This window comes from Jatropha curcas, chromosome 7 (assembly GCF_041381405.1).
Source record: "Jatropha curcas cultivar XTBG-Jc1 chromosome 7, XTBG_Jcur_1.0, whole genome shotgun sequence".
NCBI classification, from domain to species: domain Eukaryota; kingdom Viridiplantae; phylum Streptophyta; class Magnoliopsida; order Malpighiales; family Euphorbiaceae; genus Jatropha; species Jatropha curcas.
The window spans coordinates 1,792,369-1,814,498 of NC_143157.1; the positions used below are offsets into that span (position 1 = coordinate 1,792,369).

At 29.1% G+C, this 22,130-nt stretch overlaps 1 protein-coding gene and 1 pseudogene across 2 annotated transcripts; both read left to right on the plus strand.

The window, feature by feature from the left end:
* Positions 1 to 12,121: 12,121 nt before the first annotated feature.
* LOC105630062 (GDSL esterase/lipase At3g48460) lies at positions 12,122 to 14,205 on the plus strand. The gene is made up of 2 exons (XM_012211748.4): positions 12,122 to 12,998; positions 13,414 to 14,205. The coding sequence occupies exons 1-2, from the start codon at positions 12,180 to 12,182 to the stop codon at positions 13,957 to 13,959; spliced, it is 1,365 nt and encodes a 454-aa protein (XP_012067138.1). The 5' UTR covers positions 12,122 to 12,179; the 3' UTR covers positions 13,960 to 14,205.
* Positions 14,206 to 19,394: 5,189 nt separating this feature from the next.
* Positions 19,395 to 21,992, plus strand: LOC105630063 (putative LRR receptor-like serine/threonine-protein kinase At3g47570; annotated as a pseudogene). Its single transcript, XR_016321741.1, has 2 exons — positions 19,395 to 21,342; positions 21,563 to 21,992. The product of XR_016321741.1 is annotated as a putative LRR receptor-like serine/threonine-protein kinase At3g47570 (transcript).
* Positions 21,993 to 22,130: the final 138 nt, after the last annotated feature.

Sequence of the window (22,130 nt, forward strand, 5' to 3'; positions counted from 1 at the left end):
ATAATAAATTACTTCATTTATTGTAAGGATAATAAATTGCTAAGATAATATTAATTTATTAACTATTAAAATATTATTAATTATTTTATTATAGTCATAATAATAAATATTAGTTCAAAATTAATCCATAAAATTAAATTAGTATAAAAAGATTAAAATACTAAATACCGTGGCAATAAAAAAAGAGAATTAGTTAATTATCTTATTATTATTTCTTTATATTATTGTTTTAGCCAATCAAACTATAGTGCAATTTTATATTTAGATTAAAATATATTATTATATAAATGCTCTATTTGTTTTAGAAAAATAATTTGATAAAAAATATTTTTCAAGAAAAATATTTTTCAAATGACTTATTTTCTGTTGTTTAGTTGTAATATTGCAAATTAGTTAAAAATATTAAGCTTTTTATCTCATAAGACCATAAAAAATATTATTAATAATAGCAATTTTATAATTTAAAAATTTTATTGTTAAATATGAGAAGAATGCAAAAAAATATATATATAAATTATGAAAAAGCCGCCAGTGGCCGGTGGTGGTCGATGGTAAATGGTGACTGGTGATAGTAACTATGATGATTAATAAATTAAAAAAATATAGATTTATAAAGTTTATTAATATCCGGAAAATGTTTTATTCTCTTGAAAATAGAAAGTTATTTTCTTTAAAAAATGCTTTAGTTTTCTTTTGACCAGGAAAATATTTTCTATTGACTTATTTTTCTGAGCGTCTCAAACAACAGAAAATTATATAAAATATTTTCTTGCAAGTTATTTTACAGAAACAAATGAAGCCTAATGATAAGATGATTTAACAATATTATTAAAAAATTGAGACTGCATTTGTTTTGTAGTCAAATTCGTAGTCTCATTAATATTAAGTCAAATTCGTAGTTTATGAAGACAAAATTATTTGCAAGCACTACCAAATTAAACATAACCGATTTTATAAAAATAATAAATTAAATGTCAAGTGAAATTTTCATTTGTATGAATATATACATTTATTAAACCAGATAAGTTATTACCTATAATTAGATTAAATTTCCTAATACAATTTAGATTCAAATAGGAAATTAATATAACCAATTAAAATTAAACTACCTTTATTTTTCTTAATAGAATTTAAATTTATATAGAAAATTAACATAACCAATCAAAATTGAACTTTTTTTATTTTTCAACCAATAAAATTAATACTTCAATGATATTTTTATCAGTTCATAAACTTAACAGAGACGTTTTAGTAAATCTCATTATTCCCTCTATTTTTATATTCATATAGCATATATTTCCTCTCTTTTTTTATTAAGGAAAATATGAGAAATTTATTTCCAATTTATTTTAAAATAATAGAAACTAGATTATAAAAAGTTCTTCAAAAAACGAAATTTGAGTAAGATCATCTATTTTAATTTTGATAATCAATGAAAAAAATTTATTTGTTAAAAAAATTACTAATAAAAATAAATTAAGTTGTTTTATAAACGCGTAAAAGGATATAAATTTAGCCCTTGCAAAGAAAATCCGAGTACACAGTGTTTCTCCTCTTATTAATTAATTTCACTTGCCTCTGAAGTTTCAACCTTGATCATTCTGTTTTCTTTGGTTTTTTGCTTCTTCTTTGATTTCTGTTTGCTTTCTGCAATTCTTCAATAACCTTTTACTTCTTTCCCGATTCTTTTCGTTTTCGGCTTGCTTTTTGCCATTTTTCACCATCCAAGAAGAAGTAATTGGACTTATGGAGGGTTGGGAAGGCTTGGAGCTCTTGGCCGATGTTGCTGTGATCGTTGCCGCCAAAGAAAGTATCTTGAAAGAAGAAAAGTTTCTGGGTATAATTCCCAACAAGAAACGATCCTCCATCGGAAACAGCAGATTAGCAGCGCATACCAGTGCTGGAAATGGAAACGAATTAGAAAGCAAGCAAGAAGAACCCAACTTGAAAAGGCAGAAATCGGAGTTAGGTTTTGAAGAGTTTAAGGACAAGAGTACTGGAACTGGACGCGAATTCGAAAGCGAGCGAGAAGAACCCAAGTTGAAAAGGCAGAAACTGAAGGCGATTCAGAAAAACAACCCCACATGGTCCTTGCAAACCAAATCTGCTTTCTGTTTTAGGCTTGTTAGAGCCATGTAATTGATACACAGGATTCAAAATTTTGTATCTAACAAAAAAGGGTTACTAGTTTTATCTGATTTTTTTTTAATAGATTTTCTAGTTTCATTAGATAAACTTGCTCATCTTGTTAGGAAAATTTGCTTTTTGTATTTGGATCTTCATTCCTCTTTCCTGTTCCATTTCCTTTGACAATAATTTGCATTGCAATAGGAATCAATCTATCATAACTGTGTTTACTGTGGATTGATTAGCATGCAAATGTTGGGAGAATGACTTGACCCATAAAGAAGATGTTCATTCACTTTGATTTCTAATTAAGTCTATTTTAATGATCTTCTTAAGAACAAAAGTATCAATATCACAAAAACAATCAAAATTAAAAGGCTGACAAGAATAGTAAATCATGCTTCAACTGTCAATGTGATGAACACTGCAATTAGTTAATTGTGTGCTTTCACGTTATTGAGTGCCAGAATTGGAAATGCAGTTCCAATTAAAGTCTCATCTATAACTTTATTATTTCTTTTTCAGTAAACAAAAAACTAGAGATTCATGCAATGTCTGAGTTATATTATAAAAATTTGCATTATTCAGTGTGTAAAGTACTCTTAATTAATAAATTAAATTTTGTTCTTGAATTGTTTATTTGCAGGCTTGCTTATGTCTTTGATAAGGTGTTAGCTTTCCATGATTATGGTCTTCATTACTAGTTAAACCTGAGCATCCATTTCATATATAGTTTTCCCTATATCAAGCAAATTACTAAGTTTTATGGTTTCAACAATATTTCTATTCTTTGATCACTCTTCAGAATTCCAAATATGTTACTGTCAAAGGAGAAATTAAACTTCTTGAGTTGCCTCATCTGTGTGCTTCGTGCTTTTCTTTTTTTTGGTTTTTTATTGTATTATATTGATGAATTTTCCAAGTATTGTAATGACAATTTTGTGGTGGAGAGGAGGATAATAGCATGAAACATTTTTGATTAATTTACCATCACTTGAGAAATTTCCAAATCTTTTTGAAAAAAGAAAAGGAAGAAGAGAGACTTAAAGAGTAAATTTCCCTAGTAAACTACTTTCCTTGAACCTTCTTTTTCTTTCCATCTAATTATATGCTGTTCTGCTGTTTGTCTTTCCTTCATTATTGGTCTATCTGCTTTGTCTAAAATGTATTAAGAAAACCACGGTTGACGTACGGCTATATATATAATTTGTAAATTTAAAAAATTTAGATAAACTTTATTTTAAAATAAAAATAAAAAATAAAACAATTCATACAATTTTTTGACTAAAACAATATAAAAATTGAGCAAAAAATTTTTTTTTCCTACCTCAAACGTGTTTTTCTGATATATAAGTTATAAAAAATAAGAATGAAAAATATAAAAAATCAAATTTAAGCTGTAGATATAGATAATATAATTTTTTACAAGAAATATAGTAATTTTTAAAAGGAAATTATTAGATATAATTTTTAATATTTAGAAAATAAAATAAAATTTTAAATGATTAGATCAACACTTTAAATATGATTGATTAGGTATTTGAATTCTTAATATATTAAATTTTATTTTATTATTTAAATTAAATAAAAACAAATCCTAAACTTTTTCTCTCACAAAAAATAAATCTTCATTTTTCTTTTTTTTTTTCCATGCTTCTAGCCTTTGCTGTGCATGCTCATGTTGCTGGCTACACAACACCTTCACATGGTTAAATATACACATGGGAATAGCATTATCATCAATTCTTGGAAAAGCCATAGCGTTTTAATTTAAGAATCATCAATATTTGAAAAAAAAAACTTAAATATACAAGAATCAGTCATCAATCATTGTTGGAATGTGCTAAATCATGTTAAATTCATTATTTGAAATTTGTTAGTCAATAAAATCAGTCATGGACAACAGAGTTATCAAAGGATGTGTCAGCCTTTTGGGAATTAATTCGTTATCGACTGAAATTATTTGAAAGGAAAGAGTTGAATTTCGCGAGACAAAATGTCATCGCTATTATAAACAGTTAGATTGAAGTATTCACACAAAATACAAATTAAAGGAAACCTATAGAAAAAAAATAATTAAATAAAAAATAGATTAAGCATATACTTCGTGCTGGTTTTTATACATGTTTGAATAATTTTTATTGTGGAATTATGTTATTATTTTGAAAAGCTTTAATTTTGCAATTAAAAAAAATGAAAGTATTTTAGGATAAAATTTTAATTAATAATAATAATTAATCCTTAAATAAACTATGATGGTCAACATTCAATTTAATGGAGTACAATATAGTGAAATATAAAATTATAAAAAACCCACCAGGTTAATTGGGAAAAGAAACAAATAATAATAAGAAATCTAAGAAATAATTAAAAGATATTATTTATAATATATCTAAACATGAAAAGACCAAGGATTCTTCATCTCCTCTTCTTAAAATCTGCCACCCACCGCCATCGCCATTACTTCCTTCCACAAAAGCATAATACCTCAACAGAAAAGCAAGAGTCAAAACAATCCACAGCCAATTTCAAAATAACAGCACCTTGCACTACTGTTATCGAAAATCAAAACAAAATACAGCTCAACACCATTCTTTTTAGAAGGAGAATAAAAATAAGGATATACGAAACACTGATTATTGATCCACACTTATGAGGGATTCTCTCTCAACATATACAAACAATTTGAGGAATTTTCTATTATGTTATTAAACAATGCTACATATGATAAAATGACATTTAAATGAAGAAGATGAAGAACAAATCCACTTATCTTATCAATCCCGAAGTCGATACCATCCCTACACAAATAAAGATTTTAATAAGAATAAAAAATGAGAAGGGAAAAAAAATATAAAAGTTGTTCATAGAAATTGTGAATTGCGTTTGAAGTAGAAATTATACTACAACAAAATATATCTAGGTTTTAGGTTGAAAAATTCAAAATTTAAAAATTTAGTTAGATTAGATTACATTAAATAATAATTAGGTTAGATAACTAGACTAGATTAAATTTTAAAATTTATCAACTATCATTATTATATATTAAATATGAAATTGAAAAATTAATTAAGTTGGCCAATTAAAATATAGAAAAATAGCAAAAAAATTCAAAATTTTCTAAAAAAAGAAAAATTAGAATCTTGAACGAATAGAAGACCCTCGTACTTTCTCTTTGTTTCGGCTTTTATATAATATATAGATAGATTAGAGATAATTTCTTTCTAAAAATTAATTTAAAAAGTGAAATTTCTATAATTATTTTTTTGTCATGAGGAACTATGTATTGTAGCATTTTCTGAAATTCTTATTTAGTTGAAAATTTCTCTTTTTCTAATATTCTCATTTAATTGATACTTTTTTTTCTTAAAATAAGCAAAACTGATTAAGCCAATTAAACAAAAACTAGATCAATAATTTTGGGAATCATGTTGATATGGTTCTAGTCTAGTAAATAGCCATTGTTATCCGAACCTACATTACTTTAGTCTATTTCTAAATTTTCTATTTGCTTTAAATAAAAGTTAGAAATATGACTATTAGGTGTGGTCTAATTGGTCTCCCTATCTCTTATAGAAGATGTAGAGAGTGAGAAATCATGATTCTATTACTTGAACAATTTTAAAAATTGAATAAGATTGATTTATTGCTTGTAAAATTTAGATTCTAGGTTCTAATGAGATTTTTTTTCTTCTTCATTTAGAATTCTTTTAAAGAAAAGTTGAATGACAAAGTGGTTGAAGTAACAAATGGAGGGGTTGACTCCAAGTATCAATAAGTATTAAAAGATGAACTTGAGCTTTCAATTTGGATAAAAGTGGTTGGTGGTTCAAAGAAAGGAAAACTCTATGCATTAGGCTCTAAATTTTCTCATTGGTGTTTCAAGCTCTCGTTACATTGGATCACAAAATACATCTAATAAGACTCTCTACGAGGGCGGAAATGCGCGAAACAAGAACAAATGCGTGACAAGGTTGAAGAAAACTTCACTTAAAAGATAAAAAATTGAAGTATAAGGCATTTCAACAACAACTATTTGAGCACTTTCATGGTAAAATCGGAGACTTCAATATTTCATTATTCATGTTTTGGGTTGTAAATTTTTTAGTGAATATTTTATGAACATCAATATTTAGAATTTTAGTTGGAATTGTAGTTTTATGATGACTTAGTGGTTGTTGACTTTGAAAAATGACATTCATATTGAAGCATATTTGACTATTTTAACCGTTAATATGATTTTATTAGCATTTGAAAATGACTATATAGTTTCTATTCTAATTAGGATTTGAAAATGGTTATAGTGTGGTTTCTAATATATTTCGGTAATAATTTGGAAACAAAAAATTGGTTACTAAATAATTATCATTACTTTATAAACAAATTTAGATATCAAAATTTCGTCTCTAATTTAATCTATTTCTAATATATTTTAGTTACAATTTGGAATAACAAATTTTGTTACTAAATAATTATCATTAGTTGATAAAAAAATTTAGATACAAGAATATTCGTCTCTAATTTACGACGAAAAACAAATTTAGAGACCCTAAAACCATTTCTAATACATTTCAGTAACAATTAGAGACATATAGATCGTCTCTATTAATAAAATTTGATAAGAGTTTTTAATAATTAGAAATAGAATATACACTCGAGATGGATAAAGTCAAATCTAAATTTAGAAACAAATTGCTAGCTGTCTCTAATTTAGAAACGAGGTTATTAGCTAGGAACTTGGAGACTACAATTTTGATCTATAATACCATTTTAGACACCTTTATTCTATGTTACAGACATATTTTTCTGTCTCTAATGATATCGTTTGTCTAGTAGTGAAAGCACATTCCAAGCATATTCAAATTAAATACTTATGAAATATTCAAATTCATATATGCCATAATCTTGTCAGAGTGATACGAAAAACAAAATTTATTTTTAACAATCAGTGGTTCTACATGTCCTTCTCATGTTTCCGGCAATCATATATGACGGAAAAACAAAATTTATTTTTAACAATTAGTAGTCCACAAGTCCTACTCATGTTTCCGGCAACCATATAGGACGGAAACACCTGATTAAAAAAAATTTATCGGTTCCGACACTTGATTATAAATTTTTTCCGTTGAGACAATAAAATAGATATTTTTTGAAAATTTAAGCACTAAATTTATAATTAAGCCATTATAATATTAATACTAACCAATTATCTAACATCCTAACACCTGTAGTATATAATTAAATCAATTAAATATTCATACTCAATTTCTTACATGTATTAGTCTTCCTAGTACTAATATCCCAACACAAGAACAAATCAATATGACCTCAAGATAATATTAAATCACAAATCGAAAGCCAAATAACAAAAATTCACCATGAACTAGCTATGGACCATTCGGCCAGTCATGGTTCTTATGGCTAGGGTCCATTTTTTTTTTTTTTTAATTCTTTCACACCATATCATTAATTCATACTCAATTGCAATACTATCAGCTCAATTTCATATGATCACACTAAAAATAAAGAAAATCTTAAATTACTCTTATGATCACAATCAAACAAACATAAATTAAAAATCAAATTGAATATATAATTAAAGAGTACTAACCTTCAATTGCATAACAGTAAGCTTAATATCGCAATTAAGTCTTCCCTTTACCCTTATCAACCTTAAAAGACGTAGCCTTCTCTACAGGCAAAAAATCACTAACGAAACGAAAATAAGATAATAATCAGAGATTGAAAATCTCTTATTAACAGAGATTCAAAATGTGTAATCAAAAATAAAAATTGATCCATGGATTGTGAAACAGAGTCTTATCTTATTTACGGAATTTTCTACTGCAGCTATAACTAATTGCACCGAATTTATTTTACTCACACTAACTATGATCTGCTTGTTTTGATCTTTGATTATAGGTTTCTATGGAAGATCTCACAAAAAGCTTCTCGTAGAGAAGGGTGGCACTCTCTTTCTGAATGACAGGGTCGGCCTCTCTTTAGTTTAGGCGTTAATTTTTTTTTTATTTTTTATTTTTTTATTTTCTTTATGTTGGCGCCCACTTGGCCCAAATTAGCAATAGTCTTTTTTTCTTTTCTTTTCTTTTCTTATTCATTAATTAAATTAGCCCATACAATAGACAAACTTAATTAAATAAGACCTAATTAATAAAATACCCAATAAATTTAATAAAATCATATTTTAACAATTGATTTCTAAAAAAAATAATATTTATCAATAAATACCAATAATCAACAATAAATTATATCTTGATAAATAAATTCTAATAATTAATAATAAATAACAATAATTGTTTATAAATGCTATTAATTATTTTAAAATGCCAATTTAATCATTTAAATATTCTAAAAATAGGAAAAATCATATTAATTTAAGAAAAATATTTTAAAATCAAATCAAAACCATTTTCAATTCCAATTTCAAATAACTAGGTGCAATTAAAACTATATCACATTAAATCTCACAATCAGGCTTCCTAAGTTACCATTTCGCAATTCACAATTCAAAATCATATAATGCATGAATAATCAAACTAATAACATGCAATGTATGAATCACAATAAAAACTCACTAATTATGACAATAAATTATTTGGATTGAAAAATCATTCCAAAACCCTAATTTGGTACCAATTAAAAATCCAGTATGCTATTGTTCATAATTTCAGAAATTTGGGCGTTACACTATCGGCTAAAACTGTAAAAATACTCTCAACTTTTCGACTTATTATAGAATTACTTCATTTTGACTTTTATACCTGCTCACCCCTTTTTGAAACTTAGATATATTAGATTAAAAAAATATTTTAGTGGAGCCCACAGGTTAATCTTGGAATACTTAAACCCATGAAAAGAAAACCTAATGCACTGTTTACAAAGGGGACATACTCCTAAAGTGGAACTCCTTTTCTGGTTCTTACTTAAAAGGGGAGTTTCTACAAAGGCTTTTCTAAATGAAAGAGGAATTATTCACCCAGATCAAGGTCTTTATTCTTTTTGCAAGAAGGATTTAGAGACTGATTTACATCTCTTTATTCTTTGCCTGTTTTCTTGGAATTTATGGTGCAAATGTCTAGATTGGTGGGAATTCTCATTCTGTTTTGCAAACAATTTTCTTGATCTTTTTTTCACAGTGGGGATTGATGGCTAGCGGAAAATTTCAATCCAGATTTTAATTATCTGTATTTTTTTCTATAATTTGGACCATTTGGAAGGAGCGAAATGAGCTGATTTTTAACAATTTAGTGTTGAAGGAAAATAAACTTTTTGATATCGTGCTTTATCGGGCTTTCATCTAGACTAAAGCAGCTTATTCGAATTTTTCTTATGCTCTTAATCAAGTCATTGCCTCAAGAACTACAATCAACTATTGGAATAATGCTACATCTGTCAAACCGATTATTCAATAGTGCCCCCCCGATTACGATTCCTTGAAGTGGAATGTTGATGATGCCTCTCATGGTAAACCAGGATTGGCAAGTATTGGTGGGGTTCTTCGAAACTCCATGGGGCTGGTTCTCTTCTTGTTTTCTTGACCCATTGTTTTACAAGACTCCAATTGGGCAGAGGTTCTTGTGGCTCTTCAAGCACTAAAGATTTCTGTTAACGAAAATCTAACAGATATAAGAATTTTTATAGAGTCAAACTCCTCAAACACTATCTCTTAGATTATTGGCTCCTCTTATCTGCCATGGTAGGTGCGGGATGAGTTTCATCAAATCCACACTCTTATCCTCAAATTCTCAAACGTCTCCTTTCGGCTCATTCCTAGAAGTGCAAATTCTTTTGCAGATTCAATGGCTAAACAAGGTGTATATTGCGAAACAATAATTTCGTGGCAAAGATTTTATAGCTCAGTTACACTACTTTTCTCTCTTGTTCATTCTTTAACTGAGCAGCATTTTTGGTGCATCGAGTTGTTATGATGGGTCACGGTGATTATGTTTCTTTGTCACTGTGCTGCTGTATGTTTATTAGCTTTTTTATTGTAAAACTTCTGAAGCTATGGCAGTAACTTCCTGGACTCTTGCCTCCCTTCGATTAATAAAAATCCCAACTTATCAAAAAAAAAAAAAAAGTCGTTGTTTTGCAGTTTATTTTTCTCAAATTATTTTTTTTCTTCGATTGATTAAACCTAATGAGTGACTTATCAATTTGCCTTTATTAATATATATATTTGAGGTCAAATATAGTATCTTTAAAAAAAATTCTTTTGTGCTTCAAAAATCATGATTCCATCCAACGAAATTGGTTTTACATCCCAAGTTTCACATCCCAAGTTATGATTCCGATAAGAGAGTTCATATGAAGTATGATAGTTGACATCCAGATCAATTCTTCTAAATCTTTAATTATAGGAAGAACAATAGCATATGTATTTATTAGTTATTTTTAATTATTCAAAACTAAACTTTCTGATGAATCAATATATATTTTCATATTGCAAGTGTGTGTATGTCTTTATATAGACACAATCATATTAGCAAATTCTATTACGTGGAGGTGTTTTTATTTTTTTAATATTAACTATTGAATTCTTTTTAAATAACAATCAAAATAAATTGCTTCCTGAATACCTTTTCACCTTGCGATAATATAAAATCAATGCGTTTAATTAAATGAAATTAAGATTTATTAGAGAAAATATTAAATAAATTGTATCTATACACTAAAAAGTTTGTTCGCATATTACTATCATTTTAAACATTTTCTTGATTTGTTGTTTGAAGAGTTTTCCATTTTTACCATAACATACAATTAATAGTTCCATACATTTCAAAACTTCTATCTATATGTTTATTTTATTATCATATATATGAATTATTTCTATATTTATATTTTTTAAAATCTTGAATGATCAATTAATTTCTGAGTAAAAATGTGAGTCAATTATTATAATTACTTTTTGTGATCTTAGCTAAAATACTTGCAATCATTTTCTTTTTTTCTTTTTTGATAATAACAATATTTTTATAAACAATATATAAATTTTCTTTTTTTCTTTTTTGATAATAACAATATTTTTATAAACAATATATAAAAACTCGTGCAAAGCGCGAGAATACGACCAGTGGGTATCAAGTAATTGGATAAGTAAAAATCAATGGCATTCTAAATGAATTTTATTTATAAATTAGATATTTAAAAATTAGTTTGAGTCATATCATTGTCCACAAGACTTTACTTAAATACATCAATTCAAAAGTGAAAATGAAAATACGTGTATAAACTAAAAAAAATAATAAAATAAGCAAATGTTAGCCATTAGCCAGACTACTTAAGTCTCATAATTTACTATAAGAATTATTTAATTTATAATTTAAGTAGCATTTTGGCATTATATAAAGGATTTTTATTTTGTTAATTTAGTGAGTCAAGATAAGACTATTATTGTTTCCTAATTAATAAAAAAATAAAAAATATATTTTATATGAAATATTTAGTCATACTTATACAAGTGTCATATTGAAAAAGTTTCGTATCATACAAATTTAATAATTCTGCATGATATATAGTAAAAGTCCAACTTTTCTTTTCTTTTTTTTTTTTTTCTGAGAAGATAAACGTCCAACCTTTATCATAATTTAAATGCTAAATAAAATAAAAGTTCCATCAAGCAGAAAACACTTTTTATATATAAAAATTATTATTATTATTATTATTATTATTGTGTGAAGTTTAAGTAAAATACTTGATTTCATATAATAATTATAATACTAGCTACTTGAGTTCGTAAGTTTAATAGGCTTAAAACTGTATGTTGCTTAAAGCCTAGTCGCCAAATGTTTTAATGTTGGCCATGATTAATTAATTTTATGAGAGTTTTTTTTTAAAAAAAAAAGAAATAAAAGAGAGAATATTTCTGGGAGGAAGACGTGGGGATGATCAAGACCGATTCAGTATCCTATAACCATGGAGGTTCACTGCCTAATTCTGGGAGAAGGAAAGCTACAAGAAAAAATATAAAGAACTTTTGCTTCAAAAAACACAAAACAAAACAACACCTTTGATTACATAAATCCTACAAGATGAAGAAATTTGAATGTCTTTTCTTTTGTATTTCACTCTTCATTGCCTTTTCTTTTTCTTTTGCTCATGAGCCTCCTGCCCAAGATACTCCACAAGCTCCTCCAAGAACAGAAACACCTCCTCCAGCCCAGGAAAAAGAAACACCTCCTCCAGCGCCGGAGAAAGAAAAACCTCCTCCAGCCCCGGAGAAAGAAAAACCTCCTCCAACCCAAGAGAAAGAAACACCTTCTGGAGAAACCACCATTAATACAAATGTCGAAATCACCTTTAAAGGATCCTTTACAAAGGTTTATGCATTTGGAGACTCATATACAGATACTGGTAATTGTTTTTTCGTGGAAGGCCTTAAAGCTTTTCTTCTTAAGGTGAGTTCTCAGTATGCCAAACTTACCAACTTGCATGGCCATAGATTATGCAATGGACGGTTGGTGATTGATTTCCTTTGTCATGATATTGGTTTGCCCCCATTAGAAGCATATAAGGATGTTAAAGCTAATTTCAGTGGTGGAGCTAACTTTGCAGTGGGTGGATCAACTTGTCTTTCTAGTCAATTCTTCGCTAACCAAAAGATTTTTCGCAGTTTAATGTGGAAACCAGTTCCTGATAACACTTTGGAACAAATAGAATGGTTTAACAGTTACCTTCAGAGTGCGGGTTGCAAGGAGAAAGACGATGCTAAATGCAAAACTCAAATTGAAAACTCCCTCTTCTGGATTGGTGCTTTAGGTTCTAGTGATTATGCGCGCATTTTGGGATCTTCTTTTTCCGGTAAATCACTTTCAGAAGCATCTGTAGGTCATGTTGGCCAATTTCTTCAGGTACAAATTCAAAACAACATATTTTCAAGCTTGTTTGATTCCACGGTTGTAGCCATATGCAAATGCTGACAGTAGGGCCGGCCAAGGTTCCAAACTGGACCGAGACCAGAACTATTGGTTCTTGTTTCATCTTCTTTTCTCAATTTTTCCAGCCAATTTTCATGACTATAATTCAAGATTTTTTTTTCTTTTTCTGGAAACTGTCTCAAATTGAGACTGAACCTTCAATTCCAATTTCCAAGAACTGGTTCTGGCTCTGGTTCAAAACCAAACCTTGGCCACCCCTAGCTGGTGGATATTGTCTATAGTTTGACGTTTGAACTCCCAACCGCTCATCCGACATGTATTTATTCTCCTATCAGAACTTTTTTTTTCCCTTTAATAATTGTTACTAAAGTTTGTTTTCTTATGGCAGTCATTGCTAGATAAAGGAGCAAAGTACATTATAGTTCAAGGGTTACCACCAGTAGGCTGCTGTCCATTACAAATGCTCCTGAATAAAGCGAAAGGGCATGACGAATTGGGATGCTCAGCAGCAGTTAATTCAATGATAATGTCACATAACGAGCTTCTCCAAAAGAGTTTGGAAGAATATAGAGAAGGAAACAAAGATTGTGTCATAATTTTTGCAGACACATGGAAAGCATACATGGAAATATTAAAAGACCATAAGAAATTCAACTTTGAAGAGCCTTTTAAGGCATGTTGTGGAGTTGGAGGAGGAGAACTCAATTTTTGCTTGAAAAATCTTTGTGGATCAGCTGGCTCTACCACTTGTAAGGATCCTGAGAAGTACATTAGTTGGGATGGGATTCATTTCACTGAAGCTATGAACAAACATTTAGCCAAACTCTTATTCCACGAAAAAGGCTATTGTTCCCCAGAGTTTGATGTTTTGATTGAGGCCAGGAAGAAGGTCTCTGTCTCAGTTGGGGCCTCAACCTCAGGTGGGGCTGCTTAGGCTAATGTAGTGTTGGTCTGTTCGTCATTATTAGATGAGCTTATTAAAGCAGCCAAAAGGGCACTTGTGTGTTTGTTGTTCTGGCTACAGGTCTAGTAGCATTGAATAAGGCCCTAGTTAAGAAGACAAACGATAAGCAGGATTGCGCCAAATTTATGTTAGCCGTTGCAAAGCAAATCCGAGTTCGATAGTGTTTCTCCTTTTATTAATTAATTTTACTTGCCTCTGAAGTTTCAACCTTGATCATTCTGTTTTCTTTAGTTTTTTGCAGTTCTTCTTTGATTTCCATTTGCTTTTTGCAAGTTTACAATAATCCTTACTTCTTTCGCGATTATTTTCATTTTCGACTTGCTTTCTGCCATTTTTCACAATCCAAGAAGAAGAAGAAGAAATTGGAGTTATGGAGGGTTGGAAGGCTTGGAGCTATTGGCCGATGTTGCTGTGATCGTTGCCGCTAAAGAAAGTTTCTTGAATGAAGAAAGTCTCTGGGCATAATTCCCCCCAAGAAACGATCCTCCACAGGAAACAACACAGTTAATTCCCAACAAGAAAAGTTTCTGCGTATAATACTGTTAATTAAATTAAATTAAATTTTGTTCTTGAATTTTTTATTTGCAGGCATGGAAAATCTTATCTCTTTGATGAGGTGTAAGTATTCGATGATTTTGGTCTTCATTATTAGTTAAATTTGAGCATCGATTTCATAGTTTTCCATACAGTTTCTTTTTCTATCAAATTGTTTAATTTGTATGTTGATCAACACATCTGCTTCAAAGCTGGAATCAATTGAGTGATTATAACTCTTGTCAGGGGCCATTTTTTTCTAGCAATCAACTGCACAGAAAACATCTTAATATGCTTCTGAAATATTCAATCTCGTATCAATAGTATCTTCAGAGTGATAACCACCTTAAAAGACTTATCTACACCTGAAGCAACAGTGGAAACAAAAAAAAATATTTTGGGGGACAAAATAAAATTTCAAAATTTAGAGGGGCGAAATTAAGAAAATTTCAAAATATGTTATAAGTAAAATGTAAAATTTTCTATATTTTACAAGGTAAACTTTAGAAAAACTTTAAAATTAGGGGTGTCACTATTGGCTACCCCTAGTATCGCTACTGCATACGAGCTCAGTCATGCACCAAATCAATTAAAAATAGTGTATATGGCATGCTCTACTCCAAACTTCAATAGGAATCTTGCTCCCAACACACTTTATAGGTAACTTGTTCAAGAGATAGACTACTGTATGAAAAAGGCTCTGCCCAAAGGGATTTTGAAAGCTTTTTCTCCATGATAAACCTAGCCATTTTCATAATACTTTTGTAACTTGATTGATTTTCAACAAGCATTTTCTACAGCTTCTTCAGAACCTATAGAAGCTCTTTGTTCATGAGTTTCAACAGCTGTTAGTTGTTTGAGATCAAGTTTGATTTAATTGACCAATCCCATGAGTTCTCAAGGATAGACTTTGATGGTTTCCTCCCTTCATCTTAAGCATCTCAATTTTGTATATATAATAGTAATTATTAAAAACAATAGTCTATCTAAGGCTTGTAGCTCAGTTGGCAACGCAGGGTTTGATCCCCATTAAATGCATTTGTAGGGAGGGGCGAAGATCCTTAACCGTAAATAGTCTTATTACACTAAAATATTAACATGTATTTTATAATTAGACAAATTACTAAATTTTTACTGGTCAAGCTAAATTTTCTTTAAATACATATACATTTTTTCAAACAATTAAATAAGTTTTCTTTTTTCAAAGAAGTGACACGAGACATGTTCTTCTCATAGGCCCCCTACTATGCATATTTTCCCAAGAAATGTCATGTGGCATATTCTTCTCGTAGGCCTCCACTTGCTATGTATTCCCTTTAATTATCGTAGTTTTTGTTATTATTTACAAATAAAAATAGTTTAATAATTATTATAATATCATAATTTTTTATTTGCATTAAATAAGTTTTACTATTTTTTAATTGATTTATACATTTAGGAGGGTGTATTGGATTAATACTCTATTAGATTTTAAAAAATTTTAAAATTCTAATAGTATTCAATTTAGATTTTTTTCGAATCTATTAAAATTGTGATATTCAATTCAAACTCGTATAAAATCCATAAAAATCTTATTGTATTCAATTATGACTTTTTAAAAGTCATTACAAATTTGATGGTATTCAAAAAATTACTGATTTGAAAGGATTTTATAAAATTATTGATTTCGTTGGATTTCAGAGTTGGGGTTCCAGTCAAGCGAGCATCTCAATCAATGTTATTTATAAATGAAAATTCATTTATAAATCTATCCTCCAACCCAAAGATTTCAAAAATCTTTTAAAATCGAATAGAATCTTAATCCAATACACTCCCTTAAGGTTGATTTCAATTAATATTGATTTAATCAAACAAAAAAAATTGAAAATGTTTTAAAATAATCAAAGAACTGAAGAACACAATCTATTATTATTGTGGCAGACTATTAGTCTTGTAAGCCACAGGCGGCGGGCCGTGCATTAGGCATGTCTCAATGTGTGCCTCCTCCTTGAGAGCTCCAGTAGTCGGTGCAGGTTCTGGCTGATGTGGTTGTTGATTTTCGATTTCCAGCGAGACGGTCGCTGTATCAGTTAAGGGATGAAAAACTCGTGGTCTTCCGACCATAACAGGACTATTTTGAGGACACAAGATGGCCGATGGCGATGCAAGTGTTTCCTGTCAGTGGCGGTAAGGTTTTAACAAAGAAAAAAATAATTTTGGAGAAGATGATGCCTTTTGCCTTTTCGTCTCTCATTATTTTTTAATTTTTAAATTGGGCTCAAAAATCTTTTAATTTGTTCAATTAGGTTCTAAAAGTAATTTTAATTGGATATATAAAAATCATTATAATTTCATCAAAGTCAATAATAAATTATTTTTCTAGCTAATTATTTTTATTGGATATAAAACTTTGAATTGATTTAGATTTAATCCTAGCTAATTATTTTCCTAGATTGTATCTCATTCTCTTACATACTGAGATATTATGATAAATTTATTTAAATAACAATATTAATTATTATCATGCTGATATTAATAATAGAATTTCAAAATTTTAATTTGAATCTTAATGCTACTTTTCTATTATGATTTTTTTTTTTAAAAAAAGTTTTAGAACTCACAAAAGAAAAATTGTTTAAATAAGATTTTATAAGAAAATAAGTGAGAAATTTTTCAAAAAATTTCTATGATTTGAATTACAATACATCATATTATACATATATACACACACCCGCACGTGCACACACATATATATCTGCATAATATGAGTATGAACATGCACTTGGTAATACTCATATATGAATAACTAACCGGAAAGCCACACTTCGCGCGTGGATATTTAAAATATCATGAATTATTAAATGTTTAGAAAGAACGATAAAAAAAACTCTACTTAATAAATGTAAATAAAAGGAAATTTTCTTGAACAGTGATTCTAATTTTCATTTTAGTATCTATTTAATATTATTGGGTTTGCAACAAAAGTTTTCCGTGCATATATAGAGAGAGTCTGGAAGAGATTTTAGGTGAGTGTATGTATAATTTACGATGTTTTAGATTGATAGTATATAGATAAAACTCAACAATTTAAATAACTCAATATCAAATGCGTAGTAAATATTGAGAGTGATAGTATGTTTATCAAACTCAACAATTTAAATAACAAATTTAGAATATTGGGTTAATATTAGTGTAAGTTTAGAATTCAAACAAAGTACCAACTCTACCATCACAAACTATACGCTAATATAATAAATTAAATCGTAAATTTCAGATCCTGTAATTGAAGAATTGAACTAAGCTCTTGTTTCTGTATTTCAAGATAGGAGCATAAGAAGCCCTAAAAATAAAATTATCACAACTTGATTGTGAATATATATATATAATAAAAAATTAAAAAAAAAATTAGAATCATTGTTATCTATATATCTGTAGTCACTATATATAAATAAAGTTAAAAAAAAAAAAAGAAAGGAATGATTACCCTTTAAAAAAACAAACGAAAACAAACATTAATTACATTTTTTAACTATAAATTATAGTTCTATTGTATGGGATTGAATTTAAATTTCAATTCACTTGAATCAAATAAAAAAGAAGAATAGAAAGAAAGAATTTATTAACCTTGTAGAGGTTAGCTAGATCACCATTTTCAATACTGAGAAATTCTTGAGAACCTGCAATTAGCAAACATGCCAAGTATCAATTAACTGATAAATGTACAAAAAGAATAATAAAAAAAAAAATCTATGAATCTGTTAACTAATAAATGTACAAAAAGAACAAAAGAAAATTCTTTGTATCTGTTATATGTTGTTCTATATTGGAAACCTACCAATTTATTTGTTACTCACCTTCATACCATGAAGGTAGATCCATGGACATATTCTCTCATTCTCATATCAATGCAAGAAGCACAATACCAAACTGCAAAGAATCATAGTTTCCAAGCTGCAAAGAACGCCTTAAGATAAGAGAAAATTTGTGTTTGTGTATTATTAGGTTGCTAAAAATATATGGGTGATTAATTGTTTAGATTAGATTAAATAGGTAGATAGATATAGATAAGAAAAAATTAAAAAAAAAATTAAATTTATAATATCTATTAATTATAATTATATATTAATAATTTTTGAATAAAACATCCAATCAAATTATAGAAAAATAGATAAAATATTTCAAAAAATCCATGACAAAGAAAAATAGAATAGTGAACAAATAGAACATCTTATATATGGATATATAGATTTTACACTCCATTAACAATTCTTGCTCCGGACCTGCTTTCCTTCATGATTCAATAAATTAGGATTAATGTCTTGGGCATTAACAAACCTGGGAAACTAAAAATGCTAATTTGAGAACAGCAGAAAGTAGTCTAGTGTGCTAATTATGGTAAACTTGGAGTGTGTTATAGTAATTTACCCTTTTAATGATAATTATTATATGTCTATTTTTTTTTTTTTTTTACAGTTGCACGTATCATCTAATTATGGTATCAGGCCCGTGTCCGTTTTAACAGTCCATAAACTTAACTAATCCTCACTCACCCTCGGAATATTATATATCTAATTATCTCAATAGATATATGACTTATTATTATTGGAATAATATTAGGTTTTGGACTAAAAGTTCATGATCGGCATGGATTATCACTAATAAAATAAAACGATTCCAATGTTAAGTGATTGAAAGTAAATTTTTCAAGTTAATTTTGAAGGTGAAATTCTTCAAGAGATCGGAAATCTTTTACATTTAGAAATGTTATTTGGACAGCAACAAACTAAACGATATCGTTTGTGAAGATTTTTTTTTTTTTTTTTTTTTTTTGATAGGGAAATTTAATGGCCTTTATAATTACTTGTTTATAATTACTTGTTTTTTCTATTCTGTTTCAATACAACGCCATTAATGCAAATTCTAAAATATTAATCGTGGGAGGTACAATTCCTCAAGAGATTGGCAGCCTCCAAAATCTGCAATTTGTGTCTTTCGGTTTCAACAAATTGAAAGGCTCACTTCCATCTTCAATCTTCAATATCTCAACATCGGAAGAGATTGACCTTTCATTCAATAATCTATCAGGCAATCTTCCATCAACCTTAGGCCTTAGCCTTCCAAATTGTCAAGAGCTTTATCTTAGAGGTAATAAACTCAGTGGACATATCCCTCCTTCTATTTGCAATGCCTCTACGCTAACAGTCCTAGAATTATCTAGGTATGCATTTTCTGGCTTCATTCCTGATTGCCTTGGAAATTCAAAATATTAGGAGAAACTCGACTTTGCTCATAATCTTTTCAAGAATATCAACCCGGTTGGAGGATTAAGCTTTCTTTCATCATTGACAAATTGTCAAAATTTAGTCGCCTTATGGTTCAATAACAATCCATTAGCAATTCACTTGGATCCTTCGTTGCTGATAATTGCGCTATAAAGGGTAAAATTCCAGAAAACATTAGCAATTTAACTCCCTTGATATTTATAAGTTTAGGAAACAATTTATTAGCAGGAAAAATTCCCAGTATTATTGGAAGATTAGTAGAGCTTCAAGTTTTAGATCTTGGTGGTAATAATTTACAAGGATCTATCCCATGTGAGCTATGTTATTTAAAGTCACTTTTTTTCTTAGGATTGGAACGCAATAACATTTCAGGATCAGTACCGTATTGCTTCAGCAATCTGAAATCTCTAAGAAATCTTTTCTTGGCTTCGAATAAATTCATGGGTACCGTACTCTCAACCTTACGGAGACTGAGGGTATCTTACAAGTGAACTTGTCTTCAAACTCTTTAGTGGGTTCTCTGTCATCAGAAATAGAAAACTTGAAGGTTGTTAATATGATAGATATATCGGGAAATTGGAGGTATGGTTAGTGTAGTTGCATTATGCTTACATGGGAGTAAGTTACAAGGTCAAATTCCTGAATCAATTAATGAATTAAGGCTTGGAAATCTTAGACCTTTCAAGAAATAACCTTTCAGGAATAATTCCCAAGTCTTTGGAGTTGCTATTGTATCTTAAATACTTTAATGTTTCCCTCAATCAATTACAAGAAATTCCTGATAAAGGACCTTTTACAAACTTTTTCATTTTGGTCATTTATGGCAAAAAAAGGGTTATGTGGCGCGCCCCGACTACAGGTCCGGCTTGCAAAGACAATCACAATATTCAAGCATCTAAAAAATCGAGTCAGCTTTTTCTTAGATATATTTTGCCTTTTGTCGGATTCACAATGTTGATACTTGTCATAATTCTCAATCGAAGATTCTTTAAAAGAAAAGTAAAGCTTGAAGATCCTGAAGGTCTTCTACCATTAGATATGTGGAGAAGAATTTCATATCAAGAACTTGAGTTTGCCACAAATGGGTTTCAAGAAAGCAATTTTCTTGGCAAGGGAAGTTTCGGAAAAGTGTACAAAGGAACTTTATTGGATGAGACAGTTATTGCAATAAAGGTTTTCAATTTGCAATTAGAAGGATTCAAGAGCTTTGAAAATGAATGTGAAGTGTTGCGGAATGTTCGCCACCGAAATCTTGTGAAAATTGTTATTAGTAGTTGCAATCTTGATTTTAAAGCATTGGTAATGGAGTTCATGCCCAATGGAAGTCTTGAGAAATGGTTATAATCTTATAATTATTTTCTGGACATCCTTCGAAGGTTGAATATTATGGTAGATGTGGCATCTGCATTAGAATATCTCCATCATGGCTCCCAAGCAATGTTTTGTTAGATGAAGATGGTTGGATTTGTTGCTGATTTTGGCATTGCAAAACTTTTAGTTGAAGGAGATTCTATTAAGCAAACTATGACACTAGCCACTACTGGTTAAATGGCACCAGGTGATGTTTTCTATCTATTCTCCCTTACTCTTCACTTAAAATAATTATGATTTGTTACAGTTCTGATTGGATTGTTTTGACAAACAGGAACCAAATCATGATTTGTGGCAATTTTGTTTTTAAAATATGGTCTTATTGCACAACCATATTAACATATTATTAATTAAATGATTAGACATTGTTAAATTTATATTGACCAGGAAAACTGTTGATGTGGCAGAGTATGGATCAGAAGGAATTGTATCGGTGAAAAATGATGTCTATAGTTATGGTATTCTACTGATGGAAACTTTTACGAGAAAGAAGCCTACTGATGATTTGTTCTCGGAGGAGATGAGCTTGTCGCATTGGGTTGAATAATCATTGTCTTGTGAAGTTACTCAAGCTATTGATGCCAATTTAATAAGTGAAGATGAAGAACATTTTGGAGCTAAGAAGGATTGCATAACATCCAATTTGAAGTTAGCCTTCCAATGTTCAGCAATTTTACCACAAGAGCAGATAGACATGAAAGATGCTGTTGTTGCTCTCAAGAAAGTCAAGAATAAGTTTTTGGAAAATATCGAGTATTAGCAATTTTCCAAATCATCATGTGCTGCAACCTACCTATTTAAAATATTTTTTAAATTTTATTTTACTTGAAAAGTTATGCTTGCAATTTGTATGACTAGATTTATTTTCAAATTAAAGCAATACCCATGTGTGTGTGTGTGTGTGTATATATATATATATATATACAGAATTTGAGGTCTTATGGCACTTGTACACGAGTCTATTATAGAAAGAAC